The sequence below is a fragment of the Peromyscus leucopus genome, chromosome 16_21, assembly GCF_004664715.2.
Source record: "Peromyscus leucopus breed LL Stock chromosome 16_21, UCI_PerLeu_2.1, whole genome shotgun sequence".
In the NCBI taxonomy this organism is placed as follows: Eukaryota; Metazoa; Chordata; class Mammalia; order Rodentia; family Cricetidae; genus Peromyscus; species Peromyscus leucopus.
The window spans coordinates 20,535,359-20,559,354 of NC_051084.1; the positions used below are offsets into that span (position 1 = coordinate 20,535,359).

The window sequence follows — 23,996 nt, forward strand, 5'->3', positions numbered from 1 at the left end:
TTCTCTTTCAAAAGCCCTCCACTGCCGCCACCCACTACTTATGAATTGGCATTTACCAATCAAAATAGCCCTTCTCCCAGAATTCTAATCACTAGTAAGTCTAAGGAGTCCTGTGTAACCACCGTTGTACACAGACACATTCAAAGACACCCGAACAGGAGCCAACTGAGATACCACGTAAGTCACAAAGACCAGCATCCACTAAAACTAAGATTATATATGGTTGCCTGGGAGCTCAGAGCCCCTTTACAAGGGCTCACAGAAGCAATCTCATGTTTGTGTACTGTTTATCTGCATTTTAGCTTATGAACCAATTACCTTGAGGGAATATTGCAGAAAGTCAAATCGCGTTCCTGCACACACACATATGATGTATATATCAATCCCATGCTGCTAAAAGTTTTTGTGACTCTAAGCATCTCATGTCCATGTGATGCAGGGCCACACTATCAGACTCTCCGAACACTGCAACAGCACTACCCTGAAGTGTCTGATGTCACAGCCTCCCCCGATACAGAATTTCTCCTGGAGAAAAGCCCACTGAACTCTGATTGGCACTCACCTCATTGAAGTCACCCACTCTGGGGATGTGGTTCTTCCTGGTCTTTCCCATGACTAGTCCTGAATTGGAGATCACCACAGCTGTGTTCCATAGAACTCCCCCGTGATCTCGATCTCGTTCCAAAATTGGAGACACCACCACCATGTTATGCTTCTTTGCCAACTGGGGAATGGAAAACCATGAAGTTCCTCTTTCGAGTAAATTGTTACTTTTTTTAACTAGAGAAGAATTTAATGATGTTCCTAAATAATTAGACTTTGTTTGCAGCTGTTACTTACAGCAAAATTTTTTTTTTTTTTTGGTTTTTCGAGACAGGGTTTCTCTGTGTAGCTTTGCGCCTTTCCTGGGACTCACTTGGTAGTCCAGGCTGGCCTCGAACTCACAGAGATCCGCCTGGCTCTGCCTCCCGAGTGCTGGGATTAAAGGCGTGCGCCACCAACGCCCGGCCACAGCAAAATTTTTTTAAAAGTACTAAATGTCAGTGTTGTCTTGATGCCTACAGCTGGTTATGTTAGAATAATCAATAGCCAGATGTGGTGGCACATGCTTTTAATTCTAATAGTCATGAGGCCAGCCTGGTCTACACAGTAAGTTCTAGGCCAGCCAGTACTACATAGTGAGACCCTGTGGGGAGAGAGTGAAAGCGAGAGAGAGAGAGAGAGAGAGAGAGAGAGAGAGAGAGAGAGAGAGAGAGAGAGAGAGAGAGAGAATGAATGAATATGAATAATCACCCTTGTGCAATGCTGGGATGAAAATATAAAGTGATATGGACACTCAGGGAAATTGTATGGCTGTTCCTTAATGTGAAACAGAGAACTATGACACAATACCACTTGTGCATGTATGCCCAAAGACTAAAACAGCAGGCACTCAGGGAGACAGGTCTATGCAATGATGAACCTGTATCAGGGAAGCACCATTTGTTATCATTAAGAGCCAAGAGGTAGAAGCAGCTTTACTGTCCATCATCAGATGAAGGACCGAACAAAACATGTGCATGAAGACAATGAGCTTTTACTCACCTGTGTAACTCAAGGAATTCCTATCACACGCTATAAGACTGAGGAACCTTCAGGGCATTATGCTAAATGTTATCATCCTGTTAAAAATGCAATATATGACTTTTACCCGTAAAGGAACCCTGGAGTAATGAAATTCACAGACATAGAAAGAAAAATGTGCTTCTCAGGGGCCGCAGGGGAGGGGCACCAGGAGACTCTCTAATGGACATAGTATTTTAGATTCCTGATGCCAGAGTTCTTATGGGGACAGCAGTGGGGACACATAGGCAAAAGCATGGCAGACAGCAAGTTTTACATTCTTCATACAATTAAAAAAATTGGATTCTTGAGTTACCAAAATCAAGGAGAGAACTCAAAGTTTGGAAGAGGCCATGGTTTGAATAGGTATGGCCCCCATAGACTCATGCATTTGAATGCTTGATCTATAGGGAGTGGCACTATTAGGAGGTGTGGCCTTGTTGGAGGAAGTGTGTCACTGTGGGGGCGGGGTTTGAGGTCTCATATGCTCAAGCTATGGCCAGTGTAGAACTCAGTTATCTTCTTGCTGCCTGAGGATGAGAATATAGAACTCTCAGCTGCCTCTCCAGCACCATGCCTGCCTGTATACTGCCCTGCTTCCTGCCATGCTGATAATGGACTAAACCTCTGAAACTGTAAGCTAGCCCCAATTACATGTTTTCCTTTATAAGTGTTGCTATGATTATGATGTCTCTTCACAATAGAAACCCAGACTTGGGGGTTGGGGATTTAGCTCAGTGGTAGAGCGCTTGCCTAGTAAGCACAAGGCCCTGGGTTCAGTCCTCAGCTCTGGGGGAAGAAATCCAGACTAAGACAGGGGTGTCCTGTGGAGTGGGAGGAGAAGCTTGGGATCAAGATGTATTGTATACATGTATTGAATTGTCAGAGAATAAATGAAAGGTATTTAAAAATAAATAAAATGAAGTCAGGTATGGTAGCTCACACCTGTAATCCTAGCACTTGGCAGGCTGGGGTGAAAAAAATTATGAATTTGAGACTGGGTTGGGTAACATAGTGAGTTCCAGGCTACTAAACCTAGAGTAAGACCTTGTCTCAAAAACATTTGTGATGAATGATCGTTATTCTTCTTGTCTATACCAAGATAACTTGCCACCTAGTCTGTTTTGTGCTCTTATAACAGAATAGGAGCGATCAGTTAACTCATAGAGAACAGAGATTTGTCCTTGGAGTTCTGGACTCAAGGACAACAACCACACAGCAGCCAGCAGCTGATGGGCCTCTGTGTGGAATTGTCCGAGACAGAGCCAAGAGAGGAAGAAGAGTCTGAACTTGCTTTTATTAAAAGGAAATGGAACTACTGATGCAAATCCACTCACAAGAGCTTAATCCTCATGACCGAACCACCTTTATAATATGTCTCCTCACAATACTCAGATATTTCTAACCCATCAGTTTTGGAGAACACACTCAAGCCATACTAGGCATGAAATTCTTTCTGTCTCCAATATGGACACCAGGACCTGTTGACTGAGTAACTTCGGATGGTCACTTGTCCTCTACACTACCTAAGCCACTATTACCTGTGACCTTAATGAAGGCCCCTGGTCCCTCTTGATGTTGACAAGTGTTCCCTGACACCCGCTCTAATCACACTCTCCCTCTAGCCCTAATCTAGGCTTACCAATGGAAATATCCAGTCCCCTTCCTTTTACCACAACAATGAATCAATAACTCGGTGAGAGGTTTCCCCCCATAGCTTGAGAGAGCGGATGTTTAGAATCACCATTTGTACTGATAAAAATCAATACGGCTATGGCTCTGCCCCAGACTCCCTCAAGCATGGTACAAAGTCTGAATAAAAACAGAGAAACGAAAGTGCCGCTGCTAGAGTTGAGAATAAGGACACATTACCACCAGCAAGTCCTTGACTAGTATGGGCTTTTTTCTGATAACAGCTTTACTGACACAGAATTCACACGGCACAGAGTGATTCTTTTAAGGTGTATAAATCACGGGGGTTTAGCATATTTCCAGAGTTGTGCAATTTCCAGAGTTGTTACAACAAGCTAATTTTGGCACATTTTGTGCCCCCCTCATGGAATCCCTGCACCCATTAACAGCCTTCTTTCCATACTCTCTTACCCTGACCTTTCCCCCCTGTCTCCAGAGCTTCGACTATTCTGGACAGTTTGTATAATTGGGATCAGATCATCACGTGTAACTGTTTCAATTAGGGAAAAATGAAAACCAATTTCTGCACCATGAGACAGACTGTGTGTTGAAACTTTCACTGAATTAACAACTGGCAAGGGGGGCGGGCAAAGGTCTAGAAAAGATAAAAGCCCCTTATCTCTGAGTGCTAGCTCTGCCATTTGCTCGATTTTTCCATGAAGTCACTCCAAACCATCCCTCCCTGGGCTGCAGCTCTGTCACCAAATAAAGCCAAGGAGGGCTCTTCTGGCTCTGAAACTGTGAACTTAAGTTAAAGTAGACCCAACCACAATGAAAGTACCCAGTCCCATCTCATCTTACTTGGTAAAACAAGCATCCGCCAGCTGTATTTTCCACAGCGAAGGGGCCCATCTGACAGCTAGGGTTGTGCTCTGCCACCTGCGTGGGTTTGCCAGCCACCACCCCCGGAGCACAGCTCACGTCTCACCTTCTGACAGAATCTCGTGGTGAGCCCATCCTCCGCCGACTCAGCAAATTCTGTCCAAGGAAGCTTCTCTCGTGTACAGAAAGCAAAGGGCATGTCTGTAAAAAAGAGAAAGGTTAGGAATGAATCACATGGTCCCTAGTGAGCATCCTCAGCCCAGAGCAGATCACTGGGATCTTTCTTCTGAAGAAGACAGGGAGACTTCTTCAGAAATAAGCCATTCAATGACCCCACAAAAGTTGGAAAACTACTGGGCAGGAGGTATGTGCCCAAAGATAAAGGCATTTGCCTCCATGATCTCTAGCTAGACCCTGCCAGGGCTTTAATTCAGAGGAAATATTTCGTTAAACTGTGTTTTGTTTGTTTATTTGGCTATATTCTGCTATGTGTGTGTTGGGGGTGCTGAGTTCGAAATCGGGTCTTTGGGCAAACTAATCACTGCAGCACTGATTATACCACCACAGTTCTGTTCTTTTTGGTGCAAAGGATTCAACTCAGGGCCTCACGCATGTTGGGCAAATGCCCTACCACCGAATCACATCCCTAAACCTAAAGTCATTGGTTTGTATTTGCTTTTTCTCCAACACTGGATACATACACGTACAGGAACAATACAGAATGTGTGTCACCCTCACACCACAGCACTTTTCAGTGCATGGGTCACAGGGATCCTCCTGGGAGGGGATCCTGGGACTCTGAGCTGTGTACAATGTTGTCACACTACCCCGGGGTACATCGGAAGTCCTGTAATAAAGCAGTTATCTTTATATCTACCAGTGTGCTATGCAAACTGCTATCTCGGCATGGTGGACTAAGTCTTCCTTGTCCTGGAAGCAGCTTGGTGGTAGGGCACCTATCTAGCACACTCAAGGTTTACTTAGCTAGATTCAGACTCTCCACTACAGAAATGCAAACGTTTTTCATTACTAGTCATGCTGAGTATCCTGTTGCATACTTCCTGGGAATTCTGGATTCATCCTTTCTTCACTGTTCATACTCTCTGCCCATTGCCTGGTTGTTTCCTACTGAGCAGTTTGGTTTGTTGTTTGTTTGTTTGTTTGTTTTTTTCTTGACTTGAAGTATTGCATGTTGTACTGGGCCCATTCATTATTTATTTATTTTATTTTTGGATTTTTGAGACAGGGTTTCTCTGTCCTGGAACTCTGCAGACCCTGGAACCTCATTGAGATCCGCCTCCCTCTGCCTCCTGAGTGCTGAGATTAAAGGCGGGCGCCACCACTGCTGGGCCGAGTTCAGTCAGCACTCTTTAGCTTCCTGTCATATCCAAACCCATCTCAGGTCTCCTTTTGTTTTAAATTGACTAGCCAAGTGGATGTTTCCAGAGGTTTGCTGTTGCTCTTCTGGTTCCGAGCCGGCCCATTTTCAAGAAACACATCACCTCATGAGATGACCCGGTTGTGTTTAACTAGCGTCGGCACGGAGTTCGTTAGGAATCATGACACTAGCCAATGGTGACCAAGCATGGCGCCTACCATGGGAATGGGCAGCTCAACTCTCATGCCTTGCAAAGCTGGTGGGATCTTTTCCCTTTCACATCAAAGAAAGAGCAGCCACAGCTTCACATGGCTCCCAGTCTCAGTGAGCCCGATCCCGAGGCTACACCTGAGCTGGCATGCTACCATTGGCTCTGTCAGCCACACAGCAGGCAGCAGATGCTGCCAACAGAGTCCAGGAAACCTTGCTTCCAGGCTCAAGATTCCCTAAAGTCCTTCCAGTCCAGACTAGAGAACTATTTTAAGGAATCCAGCAAGAAGAACCGCTAATAACAAAAAATATTCCCTGATGACCATTAATTCTCAGTTTCCAGAATGTAAGAAGTGACTTAAGTGTCCCCAGAGAACAACATTTCCCATGCTGATTTCATTTCAAGTTGTTAAGGGTTCCAAATTTCTGTTTCCCTTTGAATGGCTCCTTTTCCTGTATACATAAATATCCCGATGTGAATAAATTTGCCAGAAGAAGATATAGGATGGAGATTAAAGGAAGCAGGCGCTACAAAATCCCAGTAAGTTTTTTCAACCAGAGGGGAAGGGTTCCACATTCCTAGACCTAACATGGAGTCAGCCTCATGAGTAAGACATGACTTTGTTCTTAAGAACAGCTGGCCTAGAGAAAAACACATTGATTATACCCAACAGAGTACTGTACACCTGGAATCCCAGGACTCAAGAAGTAAGCTCATCCTGAGCTTGGGATCAGCCTTGGCTACATAGAGAAACCCTGTATCAAAAAAAGCAAAGCGAAGAGACAGTTTATGGTCTTGGAAGGTATATTAGTTATTCTGTTATTGCTGTGATAAAAATATGGTAACTAAAAGCAACTTACAGGATCGTTTATTTTGGCTTACAGTTCCAGAGGGAGAGTCCATGATGGCCTGGAAGGTATGGCAGCAGGAAGGCAGAGCAGGAAGCTGGGAGATCACATTTCTGATCTCACCCATACATAGGAAGCATAGGGGCAGGGAAAGAGGGAGAGGGAGAGAGATAGAGAGACACAGAGAGAACAGGAAGTGGGTCTAGACTGTAATTGCTCAAAGCTGGCCCCCAGTGACCTACTTCTTCCATTAAGGTTGTACCTTCTACATATACACAATGGAGTACTACTCAGCAGAGAAAAACAATGACAGCATGAAATTTGCAGGCAAATGGATGGAACTAGAAAATATCATCCTGACTGAGGTAACCCAAACTCAGAAGGACAAACATGGTATGTACTCACTCATAAATGGATACTAGATATAAAGCAAAGAACAATCAGACTGCAACCCACAGAACCAGGGAGGCTACATTGGGAGTGGGGGGAGACCCTAGGATGACTGTGGCTTATAATAAGTTTTGGTTTTTACTCAATCACTGGGCAAGCCTCAGTGAAACATTTCACTATTAGGATAAGAATTTGTACTGTATCAAGCTGATAATAGAAAAAAAAAATGGTTGTACTTCCTAAAGGTTCCATAGCCTCCCAAACAGCACGCCGACTGGGGACCAAGTGCTCCACTATCTGAACCGATGGGGACGTTCCTCATCCGAACCACCACAGACAGCCATACTGTCTCACAGGACAGAGTTCCACCACTGCCCTAGGGAGTCTCCAGGGTCTCCCAAAGGAGGAAGTACCTCTGCTAGGCATTCTTGGTGGAGCAGGAGTTCCAGAACCAATAAAGCAAAGAGTTGGTTAAATCATCCAATGGATGTTTTAGTGTTTCCTATACATCAGGGATTACTGTAGCCACTGTAGATAAGGTGGACACGTGAAAGTAGGAATCCAAAAAAGAAAATTACCCAACAAATGCAAGCAATGGTCCCATGGAGTCAGTCTAGTGGAAGCTACAGACAAGAGTCAAACAAGAGTGGAGGATGGCCGGGCGGTGGTGGCGCACGCCTTTAATCCCAGCACTTGGGAGGCAGAGGCAGGCAGATCTCTGTGAGTTTGAGGTCAGCCTGGTCTACAGAGTGAGATCTAGGAAAGGTGCAAAGATACACAGAGAAACCCTGTCTTGAAAAAACAAAAAACAAACAAAAACAAACAAACAAACAAAAAAAGAGTGGAGGATAAATGTGGTAAGAACAGGGAAAGTTAAAAAAAAAACAAGGAAAGTAACATAATGACCACCGTGACCTTTGTCCTCTTCCTCTTCTTGGCACGAGGGTAGATTTTCTTCTAGAGAATCCCACCAGTCTGAAGGAAGTATTCCAGAGATACTAACATCGGAATTACCTATGCCAGAGCACCCTAGACAGCACTCAGAGGATAAGCCTCTCCCCAAAACTTGTGGTTGAGTTTCGACTCTTCAGTCCTCAACCTTAAAAATATAAGCAGATGTATGAAAAGGGGGGGAAGCTCAGAACAAGTAAGGACCATACAAGGGGACAAAATGTTATTTAATGTCAGTACCCTCGGAGGTAGGAGAAGACGCCGCAAACATGAGACAAGATCCAGGGATGATGAAACGAGGACTTCCCGAACAAGGGAACGCCCATGAATTCAGAATACGGCAACAGAAGAGAAAGAATGATGGCTAGAGAGACGGCTCCTTGGTAAAGTACATGTTCTGTGAGCATGAGAACCCGAGTTTGGAGTCCTAGGACCCGCATAAAGAGCTGGGTGTGCTGCAGAGGTAGGGACGGAGACATGCAGATTCCTGAAGCTCACTGGCCAGAAAATCTAGCCAACTTGATGAGTTTCAGGTTCAGTGAGTGTCCTGGGTGGAGTTTTGTCAATTGACACAAGCTAGAGTTATCTGGGAGGAGGGATCTTCATTGAGAAAATGCCTGCATCCGATTGCCTGGAGGCAAGTCTGTGAGGGGCATTCTCTTGATTAAGGATTGATGTGGGAGGACCCAGCCCACAGGAGACTACCCCACCCCTGGGCAGGTGGTTCTGAGTTGTATGAGAAAGACTGAGCAAGCCATGGAGAACAAGCCAGCAAGCAGCGTTCCTCCATGGTCTCTGCTTCAGTTTCTGTCTCCAGGTTCCCGCCCTCAGCTTGTGCCCTGACGTCCCTCCAGGATGGACTCTTACCGATAAGATGTAATGAACCCTTCCTCCCCCAGGGGCTTTTGGTCATGGTGCTTATGGCAGTGATAGAAAAGTAACTAATGCAAAAGTTGGTACCGTGTTGTGGGATATTTGTACACTGTGTGAAGATGTATTGCTGTGATGGGTGTAATAAAGAGCTGAATGGCCAATAGCTAGGCAGGAGAGGATAGGTGAGACTTCTGGGGAAAGAGGAGGAATCCAGGCGCTCGAATTTCACCAGCAGACTCAGAGGAAGTCAGACATGCCATACTGAGGAGAGGTAAGTGAGCCATGTGACAGAACATAGATTAAAAATATGGGTTAATTAAGTTATAAGAGCTAGTTGGAAAAAAGCCTGAGCTAAGGCCAAGCTTTCATAACTAATAATAAGTCTCTGTGTCATTATTTGGGGCTGGTGGCAGAAAAGAAAGTTGGACTACAGTACCAGGAGTGGGATACTGATGTGACAAGTGCTGTTTTTATGTGAATGGCTTTCAGAACGTTGGACTAGAAAAGAAACTGAAAACTATAGGCAGAGCTTAATGGGCCATCCCAGTAGGAGCTTGGAAGGCTGGGCTGAGAGCAACATGGACTTGGAAGGCTCAGCTCGAGAAGTTTGTTTTGTTTTGTTTTGATTTCTTTTCTTTTTTAGTTTTTCAAGACAGGGTTTCTTTGTGTAGCTTTGCGCATTTCCTGGAACTCATTCTGTAACCCAGGCTGGCCTCGAACTCAGAGATCCGCCTGGCTCTGCCTCCCGAGTGCTGGGATTAAAGGCGTGTACCACCACCGCCCACCTCCCTGCACTCAGGGGTTTTTAGAGGAGAACAATATTAACAACTGGGCTGGGCTAGATAGTATACCTGTGATATTTTTGCAAAGACTGTGGCTGTTCTCTGCCCTTCTAGGAACTTGGCTGAGGATTTTAAAAACTTTAAAATTTTACAAGTAATGGACTCATTTCTTTGGTAGAGGAGGTTTCAAGACAGCATAATATTGGCTCTGTCATGTGGTTATTAGTAAGCACTCTAGTGCAGGTCTACATTGAAGAAGAGAAGGTGGGGGCAAAAAGAAATATAAAATGCACAGTTTGAAAAGCAAAAGGACAACGTAGACAAGTAGAAGAAAAATGAGAAAATTCTGGAGCTAGGCTGGAGACGGAGCCCAACGGAGTGTCAGGAAGTGAGGCTACGGAGCGGGCAGAGACAGGCTGAGTGAAAATTGTAAGAAGACATTTAGTCTAGGCCCATCAGCTCAAACGAAAACTCAACACAGCATCCCTCACACTGAAGCTCACGGCACCAAAGAGTAGTTTGTCTTTATTTTGGAAAGAGATGGCGGCCATTTTCTACAACAGATCAGTTTTAATATCATCCCCTCTGCTTCCTGCCCTCACCAGAAAAAAGTGCTCAAAAGGACCCGGATGGCACCCACTCAGTTACTTTCTCCCTGACCCTGATTTACGAGGAAAGCAGCCACGAAATGGCCAGTCCCCTCCCCCTTCTTTGTTTTCACATAAAGTTTACGAAACCAACCTTTTCTGCTCAGCTCATCGGAACACTTTCTCTCTTTTCTTCTGGGAAGAAGTGTAGCCTGATTCTAGGACAAAATTAAACTCTAAAATCAGCTGCCGTGGTGGTGCACACCTTTAATTCCAGCACTGGGGAGTCAGAGGCTAGCGTATCTCTGTGAGTCTGGGGCCAGCCTGGTCTACATAGAGAGTTTCAGGACAGCCAGGGCTACATAGAGAGACCCTGTCTCAAAAAACAAACAAACAAGCAAACAAACAAAAATAACCCTCTAAGATTGTAAAATTTTTTTGGTAAAGAATAAAAGAATGCAAGAAGACATAGAAAGAGACAAGAATTTATATTGAAGACTACGTATGTAGAATAATGATAGAAAAGGGTACCCACAACAAGAACACCCTCACAAAACTGTAGCAATATTAGCAAAGCCAAAAGTCTTACAACCTTCCAGAGAAAAGTAAGCAAACCAAAGACAATGACTGGGAGATAAATCTAAGCACCGTTGAGCCGGTCAAAAGCACTCAAAGAGGCTAGAGGTCAATGGAACAAGGTATCCGAAGAGAAAAAAATTCTAACCTAGAATTTGATATGTATTCAAACCACTAGGCAAGTCGTAAAGACACAGATCTTCACACCCACAGGTGTCAAGAGGCTTACCTCTCTCGGATGTGCTCCTTCTCAGGGAACCATTCTGCAGTGGAAGTGAAAAAGCAGAGAGAGGGCTGCTCCTTCATGGTGCAGGAAGGCTCTCTGAGTGGCCAGCAGAGGGGGCAACTAATTCAGACCGAAGCCATCGGAAGCCTGTGGATTCTTTCTTAGATGGGATTGACAGACCACTTAATGTGTCTAAACAGCTTAAAGGGATTTAGAAACACAGAAAGTGTAAGACAGAACTTGTATGTAGAACACAATGCCAACTTTAAGGGGAAGCAAAGTGAGTCCGGGAAAAACGGCTTGGCAGAACCTGAATGGGAATGGGACGGGGAAGGTGTACGTGTAGAGGGCGGTTGTGTGCTCTGGGGTAAAGGGCGCACAGATGATGCAAAACTGAAAAATTAGGGGACTGGTGAGATGAGTCAGTGGACAAAGGAGCTTGCCTGACAGACAGAGCTCAATCTGCAGGTCCTATATGCTGGAGGGAGAGAGCCGAGTCCTGCCGGCTTTCCTCTCACCTCCATGTGGTGCATACACGTGCGTGCATGTGCGTGCCTGTATGTACACATCACAAAAAAGTGTCTGAAAAACTGAAAATTCAGGGACCAGAGGAAATTCCCCAGGAACCCACTGAGTGTTAAAAGCGTTATCTCTGGGAGAACACTTACTTTTATTTTTATTTGGATAACAGACCATGTTATCAAAAGTAACATGTTATTTCTCTGTCTATTAAAACATAACAAATAACATGAGGAAAAGGTCCATAGTACCAAAAATGTATACAACAGAAGACTCAGTTTTATAGAAAGAGGGCAGCCAGAGGGCCCTGAGCTGCCATTAGGCGATGAAGGAGCCTAGGGGGAAGGAATTCACGAAAACCAAGGAGAAGGGTGTGGATGGTGCTCAGGGAGCACGTTCTGAGTCTGTGCAAAGCCCAGGGTCTGATTCCCTGGAGCTAAAGAGAAAAGGCTAACAGTGTTGGCTGCTGGTGATTTCACCTGGATCCACAATGATAGATGGAGGGAGGGAGGAAGACAGCGGCTGCTTCGTTTCTAGTGTTGTTAAATACATTGTCTAGACCAGCCATCCTGGCACAAGCCTGTAATCCCAGCACTCAGGAGGCAGAGGCAGACAAATCTCTGAGTTCGAGGCCAGCCTGGTCTACAGAGTGAGTTCCAGGATAGCCAGGGCTACACAGAGAAGCCCTGTCTCAAAAAACAAAACAAAATAAGCACCCCCACCATCACCAAACAAACAAACAAACAAGAAAACCAACAGAAGCAAAAAGAAAGGAGATAAAAAACAAAAACCCAAACCGCAGGCAGCAGATGCTCTTGAGATAACACATAGAGGTTTAAGATGGCTGAGAAAGAATCATGGTAGAGACTTACTCCATGCTTCCTGGAAGCAAATGATATTGACTCCACACATTGCAGCCACCTCAACAATATCCTCTATGCGTTTGTGGAGGGCAGAGACCTGGCGATTTAAAAAGCAAGGATTAGAATATATTCAGTCCTAGATTGTTGAGACAACTTCAAAGAATTTACCCCTCTGCAGATAGAACACCCAAACTGCCACTCCCAGAAGTGGGCGGGAGGGTTAGTGTTTATTATTTTCATCAGACTAAAACCTGTAAGATAGATGAAGGGGAAACAGCTCCGGGCTCCCGAAAATAGGGACTAGGGCCCCTCCCCACCCTTCATCCTCCATATACCACCCCCCAACCCACCTCACCCTACCCCCCTGTGATGGAGAAACTGCATCTTTCTGATGGTGTTGCTGAACGGTGTGAATCAGTAGGACTGTACTCCCAGTTTGCAGGGCAGGGGTGTGTCCATGCACAGGCACCTCCCCCCCACACGCCCCTCCCATACCCTAGGCCAGCTGCTCTCTGACTCCAGGGCCGTCCACTCTGTAGCATCCTGCCTTCAGTGGGCTTGCTCTACCACTTCTGCTGTCCTGTAAGATCTGGCTCTCTGGCTGGTTGAAATCTTAAATCTCCTGGGATGTGCTCTTAGCCAGGAGTGTGCCACCACACACACACACACACACACACACACACACACACACACACACCACACACACACACACACACACACACACACACACCCGTCTTCCAGACGATGATGTCATCCTCATCCCACCTCACCCTCTACAAACTCTCTCAGCTCTGTGTGGCACTCCAATGGAAGTACTGTTCCTACTGTGGTACTGTTTTCTCTGCCGTTTGTCACTCAGAGGACCCGCAGGCTCCTTGCGGGGAAGGAAGAAAACATACTTGTCATTTGTGTCCTCAGCATAATGTCTGGTCCCCAGAAGATAATCAGACATGGTTTTTTTGTTTTTTTGTTTTTTAAAGGTGAGGGGTGGGGGCCGGCTGCAACCCTAAGACGCTCATTCTTTCCTGTGTCCTTAGTCTCCTCCCTGACTGGAGGCTGTGAGCTTGTCAGGCATGGGAACCTACATTTGCTCAGCGCCATCAACACATAAGTAGACTTCTAGGTACAGTGGGGCTCAGAATGTCCCTGCCCCCCCCCCAATGCCTGACAATCTAAATGACAAGCTTATTCACAAACAATAAATTCAAGGAGAAAGATAAACTGAGAATCACATCGTGTGTGTGTGTGTGTGTGTGTGTGTGTGTGTGTTGGGGATCAAACCTATAGTCTCACATACACCAAGTGAATGCTCCATGGCTGACTTATGCCCCTTACCCCTGTCGTCTTTTAATAGAACTGAGAATGTAACTCTGTGCAATAGTGCTTGCCTAGCAGGCTGAGTCCCCGGGCTGTTCCTCCACTAACTACCACCACACACATGAACACACATACACACACACTCACACACGTGTCCTTTCAGCTCTCTTCCATATACATGCAAGTGTAGGGCCAGTCTGACCTGGAATTCAAGTGACCCCAGGTTTCCTGTAGAACACTTAAGAATGATCAAGTATGCTGAGGTTACCGCCATAGACAAAAGCCACCAAAGTTCCAGCAAAATCTTTCCTCTTAATACAGCTGTGAAAAAGCCGTGTAAATAAACCACTTGCATTTGTGACATGGTACTTTAGAGAACTGTAAAATATTATCACATCGATTAACTATACCATCCTAAAGCAATGTCTACCATAGCCTCACAACCTGTGGGACTTTCGGTAAACAGATTTCTCGGCATAGTGAGCAGCTGGCTTTACGAGAAGCAGAAAAACACAGGTTTGATACTGGTCAGCGTGTCCTGGCAGAGGTGGCCTTGGGCCAGGAAGCATCCTGGGGAGTGAACTCCAGCTGTCAAAGGGGGCACTTTTTTCAGTTGGTGAATGAAATTTCAGGTCAGGGGTGGTACAGGTGGCTGAAGGGTGGGTAGAAAGATGAGCAACGATCGAGAAGAGGAGGAGAGGAAGAGCTAGAAGAGCTGGGGACAAGATTGAAGGAAGGAGAAGGGACAGAGAAGCGACTCAGACCCCCAGGACAGCCAGCCAGTGACCGCGCGCTGGGGCAAGCCAGAGCCCCATTGATCCGGGTGCTGTTAAAAAGGACCACACCTGTTCTGCGACAGGAGCAGATGTGGGGAGCGGGATCCTGTTCTGCACGAGCCCCACACGCACGATCTGGGGGCATCTCTGCTGCTCCGCGGCCGCTCCAAAGGCGTAGCCCTTCAGTTCAAAGTTTCTTTCTGAGGCCGTTTCTAAAGCTTTTCTGGGCAGATCGAGATTCCTGAAGAGGCAGGAGAGAAGAGAAAGAAGATTTTTGACGAGTCTGATATATTTAAACCTCCACCCTCCTCCCCGGTCGGGGAAGGGGGATCAGATGTAGAGTGTGGGCTTAGCATGTGTGAAGCCCTGAGTCAGACGCAACTCTGATAATAATCCCCCCACCTCTGGGTAGCTGTTTATCAGATAAAGAGCAGTAGAGTATCTCTTTCGGAAAGCCTCCGGTCCAGGGACCTGTAGAGCGGTCGGACTGGGATATGAATAGACACCACACTGACCGAGAACTGGGCGAACTGGGAGACTAGCGCGGAGGAGGCCTGCCTAGGCTGGGCAAAGGGAGGAAGTGTTATCTATCAACAACTGGTGCTTGGAATTGCAGAGGATCAGGGCGGACTACAGTCCCAGGGGCCGGCACAGATAGGAAGGAATTGGCTCCCCCAAAAATGTGTTTGAACCAGGATCAGAGGGTTATGTGGATCCCAGGGTTTGGGCCAGCTGTGCTACCAGAGAGGGGCTGGGGGCTCAGGAGACCAGCTGGATGGAGGCCAGGAACTGCTTAAAAAAAAAAAAAAAGAGTCCCTACACTCATTTGCCCCTCAGGAAACAGAGTTTCAGGAAGTCAGCCCAGAGCCCTGTTCTCTGATATTCCTTTAGCTAGTTCCAAGCGTGGTGCTGGGTGGGGGGTGGGGGGATGGGGGGGTACTGGATGGGTGCTGGATGGGTGCTGGGTGAGTTTGATGGGGCGCAGGTGTGAATGCTTACCCACATTTGTGTTCATCGCTAGCTGCTAGAGGATTATTTACTTTCTACCACAGAGACTATGGGTCAGGCTGCAAACCCCTCCTGATGTCTGTCGCATGCCCAGGCCTGGGGTAAAACCCCAGGGGCACAGTTCATGGCCCAGGGCCAGGAAGGACTTACCATCTAAAGGCAAAATGATTATGAAATAGCAAGAACACATCAAAAAAAAACCTGACAGGCATTACCTAATAATACTATTTCTCTCCTACTTGAAGTCACTCTCTTAAAGACATCTCTTTCAAAATCACAGCCCTGTCAGCCCAAGCCCCCTGTCTCCACCCCCTGCCAGGAGCTTTCCCTGACAGCTCTGAGTTGGGTTCCGCCCCTGACAATCAGCCTGCTTTTCAAACAGTCAAGGCTCCTTTCCTCTGGCAGGTTAGAAATAGCTGTGGTGCCCACACCTGGCCTCCCCTCACAGTGACTGCCTCAGAGAGTTCTCCCACCCTCGGGTGGAGGGGCCCCTCTCGTGGGTCTCGGTCCCTGGGAAACCTTCCCTGGTGAAATTGGTCCCACAGCTTCCCAGGAGCTACCCACTGAGGACGTGTGGACACCCACACCACAGGAAGGAAAAGGAGGAGGGCTCTGTGTGTTGGTTTCCCAAAGGCTGTGGGCTCGGGAGCCAGGCTGTCCTTCCAGAGCGTCCTGTGGTCTCAGTCCAGGAAGATGGCAGGTACAGCGAGCCTGGCTTGCTAGTGGACATCTCTCTCTACCACACCCCAGAGCTGTCTGCCTTCTGAGCATCACCATCTTTTTTTTGCTAATCTCCCTTCCTTCCTGAATTCCATCTGAGTCCATTGCTGCCCCCACCTCTGCCTTCCATGAGACTGTGCACTCGATCCTTCCCGGCTCCCTCCCTGCAGACACTCATTCCCTTGGGCCTGAGGGGAGGGGGGTCAGGCTGTTCCATACTGCTGGTCAGCTGCCTTTTGGCTTTGGGGTTCTGTAACTTCTTGGTGACCCCATCTATTTTTCTGGTTACCACCTGGAAGATCTCTCTGCCATCCTGCTGTTCAAAGCTGGAAATCCTCACTCCCTCCCCTGCTTGCATTCAAGGGTTCGGAATCTACACTTGAGGCAAGGAAGGGTTTGATTTGGAGGAGTCTGCGGGACACCGCACGGCCACCATGAACGGACTCAATATGTGCCCCCGCCACCCTTCGAAATCCTATCCTTTAAGAGGGTCTAGGGTGTGACTAGGAGGTGAGAGTAGATCCCCTACAAATAGCATTAACACTTCTATTAAAGCTCATGATAATATGGCTTGTCTCTTGACCAAACATCCACAGAACACGGAGTCACCATTTATAAATCATTTTATAAATCAAAAAACGGGCCCTCCCCAGACTCGAAACCTACCAGTGAATCTCTAGTGCCGCGAGGCAATGCATTTCTCTGAAAAGCCACCCAGTGGATGATGTCGAAGCTCAGAAAAACCGTGATGGGTGCTGATCAGCCATGGTCCGCAAAGGAATGGAACCCAGAAAACAAGTCTCCAGCTTATTCAGGTGCCTTGTACAGCTGTCTGTCCCTGTAGTTCAGTGGTCCTCAGCCTTCCTGACGCTGCGACCCTTTAACACAGCTCCTCATGTCGTGGTGACCCCCCAACCATAAAATCACTTTGTTGCTACCTCATAACTGTGATTTTGTGACTGCTATGAACCGCAATGTAAATATCTGACATGTGACCCCCAAAGGGGTCGTGACCCACAGGTTGAGAACCACTTCTGTACTCGCCTTCAGCTCCTCTGCCTCTCTTGCTATGAAGAATCTCAACTCTCCTTACCCCCACTTCAAGGAGGAAGGCTTGTTACTTCTCACCCTGGCTCCAAGACACACGCCTGGGCCCCTCCCTCCTTGCCAGGGTCGAGGCAGACCTGGCTTGAGGGCCCTAGGGTTCTGCTTTCTCAGCAACCTCACACTTCGGGTACTTCACCTCTCTTCCTGCAGTGGCCCTTTGCCACCCGCTCTTTAGATGATTAAAGTAGAGCTTTGTAACAAAGGAAACACAGTTGAAAAGGGGGAAATCGCATCACAGCGCAGGGGGAAGAAAAGGAAAAATAAGTCTTCTCCGAGCTTTAGCTCCAGACCTCAAAGGGAGCCCTCCTAAGGTTTTGTGCATCCTCCCAAGGAGGCACAGAGATGACAAATGGAAAGGCAGCATCCTGCACTCTCCGCTCTTCATCTTGCCTGTTTTCGCTGGGTAGCATAGAGGCATGTGGGCATGGCGACTTTTCTATCGGCGAGGGACTGCATAGATGACTCCAGTCCCCTATGACTCTAGTGAGCCTGAAAGAGTCCCTTCACCTTGTGACATCCTAGTTGTCAAGACATCACAGTACATTACTGTGCTTGTAGCGATCCTGATATAAGCCCACACAGTATAGCCAGCCACATACAAGTCCAACATAACACATACAATTATGTACAGAACAGAACACTTGATCATAATAGCCAGTAACTGTGTTACTGGCTTCTGTAAATGCTTCACTTTTAAATTAGAATGGACCATAATGGCTAATATGAAGCAGGACACCGAACTGAACCAACAGCAGCATAACATCTCATGTTCATGATCCCTCTTGATGGCATCTGTGTCTACGTTAAAGGGTTACAGTTTAGGTCAGTGGTCCCTACTTATGCTGCTGGCTGCTTTTTGTCAACTTGATGTAAAATCTAGATATAGCTAGGAAGAGGAAATCTCTCTTGATGGAGTGCCTCCATCAGATTGGCCTGTAGGCAAATCTGTGGGGTAATTTCTTGATTAATGATCGACGTGGGAGGGCCCAGCTCACTGTGAGTGGTGCCACACTTAGGCAGGCAGGTGGTCCTGGATTTTATAAGAAAGCAGGCTGAGCAAGCTATGAGGAGCAAGCCAGTAAGCAGCACCCCTCCACGGCCTCCGCTTCAGCTCCTGCCTCCAGGTTCCTGGCCTGACTTCCCTTCAGGATTGACTGTGAGCTATAAGCTGAAATAAACCCTTTCCTCCCTGAGTTGTTTTGGGTCGTTATTTTCATCACAGCAAAAGAAAGAAAACTAAGACATCTAGCATGCGGCAAGCCTCCTGAATTCCATTCCTAGCTCCACAAAAAAAAAATCTTAAGGAGGGGAGGGGAGGGGAGAGGAGGATAGGGGAGGGAAAAGGCAGGGAAGGGGAGGGAAGGAAGGGATAGAGGAAGGGAGGAAGGAAGAAGTACTATGACAAAGGATGAGTTTACAGCATCTAGGTTGGTGTAAGTACCCTTTGTCAAGCTGACACAGCCACAGAGTCACCTAAGGATGACCACGCTCCTGTTTCTAAACAACATATGACACACAGCTTGAACATTCTTCCCAGTATGCACAGACCTGTCACATTCGCCATTCATGGTGACTGGGTCTCCCCCATTTAAAGAACAGAAAAGGGTGAGTATGTGAGAGTACACACATCCGCTCACCCCTCATCAAGGAACTTCCACACATACCCTCATCTCGGTCCTTTATCTCTGTCGCCCTCTTTAGCCCCGTTCTCTGGCTCCCATTTAACATCTTAGGAACAACCCCGCCGTTTCATCCCTTGAGTCACAGACATCTCTGTGCCATCTGAAGCTACTTCCATGTCCACCCTGGAGTCCTTCCACCTACTCAGGCTTACCCAATACTCTCTGCTTCCTCTAACCTCTTTAACACATGGCCTCGAGTATTCCTCCCAGGCTTTCTTTCTATGGTGCACTTGTTCTTTCTCGCTCTGGAAAGACCATTGGAGCACGGTTCCCAAGCTCTCAGAGATCCCTGCGAGATTCAGCCACACAGCAGACAACCACTGACATTTCCACCTGAGACCTCATGCATCCCTACAGGAGACTGAATGTGTCCATATCTTCTTGCCATTTGTTTTTAGTAAATCCTGTTTTTCTATGACATACATTATTGAACACATACTTGGCTTTTAAAATTAACAGTCGCAAATGAAGAACCTGGTATATTTTTCTAATCAAAGTGATCGAGCAGTTGAATCTTAAAGCCCCAATAATGTTGCATGCACCCTACCATTTCCACTGAGTATGATCTCCTGTTTTGATGACTTCTGGTGGACAGTGAGATGGTTTTCTCCAATAGTTTCCTTTTGTCAACTAGTCATGACCGATGGTTTACTGCTTCCAGAGAATTCTACCAGGTGACGTTGTTGGCAGTCTTTTAGTGATGTCCCTATCGTGGCTGACTAAAGGCTTCATTCTGCTCAATATGATATTCCTGAAACCTCATGGATGTCCTTCACATCATTCCTTAATATTTCTGTAAGCAACGTTCTGAACATCCAGGTTTCACTTCTCCTGTGAAGTCTTTAACACAGTCAAGAAAATGGGTTTCTGAACGTTTAAGTTCCCAGGAATTCCTTAAAGCATCTGGTCAGATTTTGGTGTCCCTGTGGCCACATTCAGCACTTGCCTAGCATGCAGGAGACCCTGAGTTTGGGTCTCAGCAACACCAGCAAGAAAAATAAAGAAAAAGAACATCCCGCCAAAGGCAGGAACCCATGTATCACTTAATAGTCCCTCTAATGTCCTGGGCAAATATAAGTGAGCTACAAATGTTGAAGGGATTGATTAATGAATCCTTCTTGGTTCTGTTCTCTGGGGAATCTCTCATCTGTCTGGTGTGGGCAACGCTCACTCATATAGATCTTTCATTTGTCAGTGTATTGGGCACAGCAAGAAATCTGGAGACAGGATGATTTGGGGAAGTAGCTGAGTAGAAAGGAACACAGAAGGAACAAGAGTTTAAGCAGGAGGAGCTTTTAAGTATTTTAAAGATAGAATAATTTTCTATCTTCAGTTATAAATTCCACTCATAGCCAAACCTCACCTGAGCATAAGAATTAATCATGCACGATCACACCTTAAGAGATAAGACATGGAAAAGTTGTCAGGGAAACAGAACCCAGGAAAAGAATGAAAAACAAGAGAAGGCCTGTGTTCAGTAACTGGGAGCCAAGCCCTAGGGTCAGGGTCTGGCAGTCACCAGTTAGCACTGGTTAGCACTGGTTAGCACTTTAGCCTCCGTTACAATTTTGCCCTACTCTGTGGTTCTCCAAATGCTGATACAATACCTCTCTCACTTAGTAGTCTTTGACCTGGCCTCCCCACTACCTTCCCACAGAATATGTACCAGTCACTTCTGTGGGGGAACATTTCTTTCTTTATAATGCCCCTCAATTTTACCTCTGATGCCAATGGTATCAATTCCACGATAACATGCTCACTTTGCTCTTAAAACAAAGTAATTACCATCCCAGGAAACCGGGTCAGAATACCCCTTGTTTCGTTTAAGAAAACCTTCTTTGGGAGTCTCATTTCTAACACTTCTCACGTGACTCATTTGCCACTGTTGCTGTGTGGTTTTATGTGGGGCCGTGGAAACCCAGGCCTCTGGCATGCCTGGCAGGCCACTGAGCTACCACGTCACCCACCCATATGACTGACTGGTCTCGAAAATACAGTAGAAAGTAGAGCATTTTGGGGTCATCTAACCCCTCATGGCTTACAGAGAGTTAGTTCCCCCCCCAAAAAAAATGCCAATGAAGCTGTTCTACCATCCACTTGCTGTGGTAGATTTAGTGGATGAGTCCCCTCCACCCCACCCCACCCCCGAACTCTAAGGTTGCCAGGAACTAGAGATTTCATCAGTTCTCTTTGGCTGATCAAGGTCCTAATACAAAGTCGTTGGCACATGGAGAGGTCCTGGAGCAAACAGGCTGGGTTGATCAGGCAGCCACTGGAGGCAAGGGAAGCGGAGAGAGATTTTAGCAAGGTCAGAGTCTATAGTTCATTGTAACAGCTGAGAAAACACCTTCCAGGGTTTAAGCCAAGGACAACGACAGTCCATTTAAAGACAACTTTCTGGTTGCTCCAGAAAAATAGATCGAAAAGAAAGTCCAGAATGGGGTCTTTCCCCCAGCTCTGTTATACCAGATGCCCAACGGTACCACTCTAAAATGAAAGTCTGGCGATCCACCGCCAGCTTGCTTCACTGTGTGAAAAGTTGTACTGCCAGTTCTCTTGACAGTTGGGAAGCTTCCTAGCTAGTTTGATTCAGGAGGCCCCCACCTCCAGGATGCTAGGTCACAGCAGGAAGGAGCGACCAGGGGACCCTAGTTGGAGGCCTTGGACAGACCTCCAGGGAGTTAGCTGGGGTCTGGGTCAAAGCCAGTAAACTTAACGGAGAGAGCTTGAAGGGACAAATTCCCTTTCCTTTCAGTTTTGTTCCACGTAAGGTGTGTGCCAGGTGGTAGTGGGGGAGGGGCGGTAAAGCAGTTTGTAAGGGGTCACCCCCTAAAGGCTCTCATCACAGTTCGATCTATGGCCTCTGCGAGATTCTTTATCGCTGTTCCCAATCTCAGCCCAGAAGCCCCCCACCCCCCTTGCTCCCCAAGTCCACACATGGTGGTTACAATCCCTGCTCCCACCACCCCCAAACTCAGCCCCTGCATCCCTGACCTAGTCTGCTTGCCGTAGAGAACTCGCTTCACCTCGCCCAAATCATCAGGCGGCAGATGCTTTTCCAGACACTGCTCCAGGGACTGCCACTCGGGTCCCGCCATGGCCAGAGGCTGCAGGTTCTCGTGTCTCACAGGAATGTTCTGCCTCTTGGCCTCGGGATTGGGAGGAGAAGCCGGTGGAAGCCTGGCAGCTCTCCAACCGCATGGTATTGGACTCAACTCGGGGGGAGGGTCCATGAGCAGACAACACTCTCCTCGTGCCTCTGCTGACAGCAGCCAATCCGCGCTCAGGACCTTCGGAGTGAAACCGCCCCATTGGCTCTCCATCAAGGGCCAGACTTGCCTTCTGGACCAGTGTGGGTCACAGCTGGAGGCGTCCCCTGGCAGCTTTCCCTAGCCGGGGTGGCCCATCTGTCCTCTTCCTTCCTTCTCTCTTGCTCGCCCTCACCCCTCGAACTCTTCCTTCTCCTGCCTCAGGTATAGCTAGAGATCTCTGATAGGCGGTGAGTCGCGGGGCCTGGACTGAGGTCATTTGACCTGGGTCTTGGTCCGCAGAACAGGTGGGCAAGAAGCAATCCTTTGGTGTCTGAGTATTTCTGGGGCCAGTCCAGAGTCCTGGCGCTATAACCACGCCAGACCTTAGGCTTCCTTTGAGCCACAGGTCCGGCGAGTCAGGCAATGCGAGCCTGGTATCCCAGGCACTTCCTGCCGTCAATACTGCAGGATCCCGTATCCCAATCTGGGGGGGGGGGGGGGGGACGGGACGGACGACGGACTCTCCGTCTGTACTCCCGTGCTGCGTCAGGACCTCTGCCTTCTGCGGGACACGCGCAGACGTGGGCGTTTGCCAGCTGCGTTAGACTCTTCTCGGAGGCGGTCGTGGTAAAAGACCCTCTTGCTGTTCCCTGTAACCCACAACCGCACCGCACTTGGGAGCCAGAGAAGAAGAGTTCGCTTACAAACCTCCTGTGACTTACGAAAGCATAGCCAGGTTTGCTCCCGAGGCAAGGGTGGAGGAAGCAGTCCCAAGACCCTAATTTAGTTCTGTGGCCTGGGGAGTCATCCTGTTACACCGGGTCGTCTGGTGCTTTATCTGTGAAACTGCAGTCCTGTGACTACTTTCCAGCCTTGCTGGAGTTTAGATCAGTGGTAGAGCACTCCTTGCTACAGGCCCTGGCGTGAGAGGGTGGGCTTAAGAGATATGTATGTATGTATGTATGTATGTATGTATGTATATATATATACACATACATACATACATACACACACACACACACACACACACATTTTATCACTGCTTTGATGTTTTCTGACAGTTTCTAGTGTTTTCCTTTTCCAGAAACGGAGGGCTCTGTGTGTGTGAGACTTCACAAAGCATATAACAAAGACAGGTGAGGGTTACCTTTTCTTTGTGATTTGAAGTAGAGATAAGAACAGCTGTCTCTCCATATGGAGGTACCACAGCTGCATATTCAACCAACTTTGATCACAAATCTCCAAGGTGTGCCCATTTTGAAAGACGTTTTTCTTTGCATTATTCCCTAACTAATACAATGTGTCAGTTGCTTAGATGGCATTTACATTGGGTTAGTGTTAGTCTTAGATAGGGTTACTATTGCTGTAATGAAACACCATGACCAAAAGCAACTTGGGGAGGAAAGGGTTTATTTCGCTCATAGTTCCATATAACAGCCCATTACCAAAAGCAGTGAGGGCAGGAACTCAAGCAGGGCAGGAACCTGGAGGCAGGAGCTGATGCAGAGGGCATGGAGGGGTGCTGCTTACTGCCTTGCTATCATGGCTTGCTCAGCCTGCTTTCTTATAGAACCCAGGACCACCAGCCCAGGGATGGCACCACTCGCAGCCCAGCGGCTCTCTCTCAAAAGTACATGGTGGCTCACAACAAAGAACTGGGCTTAGCATCCCTCAAGGTCAGCAGCCATCTGTATCTTCAGGACCAGTGTGTAATGGATTTTCTTCCAGCCTCGTTTGCAATGCCAAACTCTGTCTTGTTAAAGAGGAAACCCCTGTCTAGAGCAAGGACAGGAAATGAGCGAGCCCTGGATGCTC

The 23,996-nt window shown here is 47.3% G+C and overlaps 1 protein-coding gene across 1 annotated transcript in view; it reads right to left on the bottom strand.

Moving 5' to 3' along the window:
- Positions 1-22,130, bottom strand: part of Upb1 (beta-ureidopropionase 1) — a 32,947-nt gene extending 10,817 nt beyond the window's left edge. The window contains exons 1-5 of the mRNA XM_028874221.2: positions 21,925-22,130; positions 14,483-14,654; positions 12,330-12,417; positions 4,223-4,317; positions 563-724 (exon numbers count right to left, since the gene is read on the bottom strand). Coding sequence (XP_028730054.1) covers positions 563-724; positions 4,223-4,317; positions 12,330-12,417; positions 14,483-14,654; positions 21,925-22,028 — 621 coding nt within the window. The 5' untranslated portion in view covers positions 22,029-22,130. The remainder of the gene's footprint in view (positions 1-562; positions 725-4,222; positions 4,318-12,329; positions 12,418-14,482; positions 14,655-21,924) is intronic.
- Between the last annotated feature and the right edge of the window lie 1,866 nt (positions 22,131-23,996).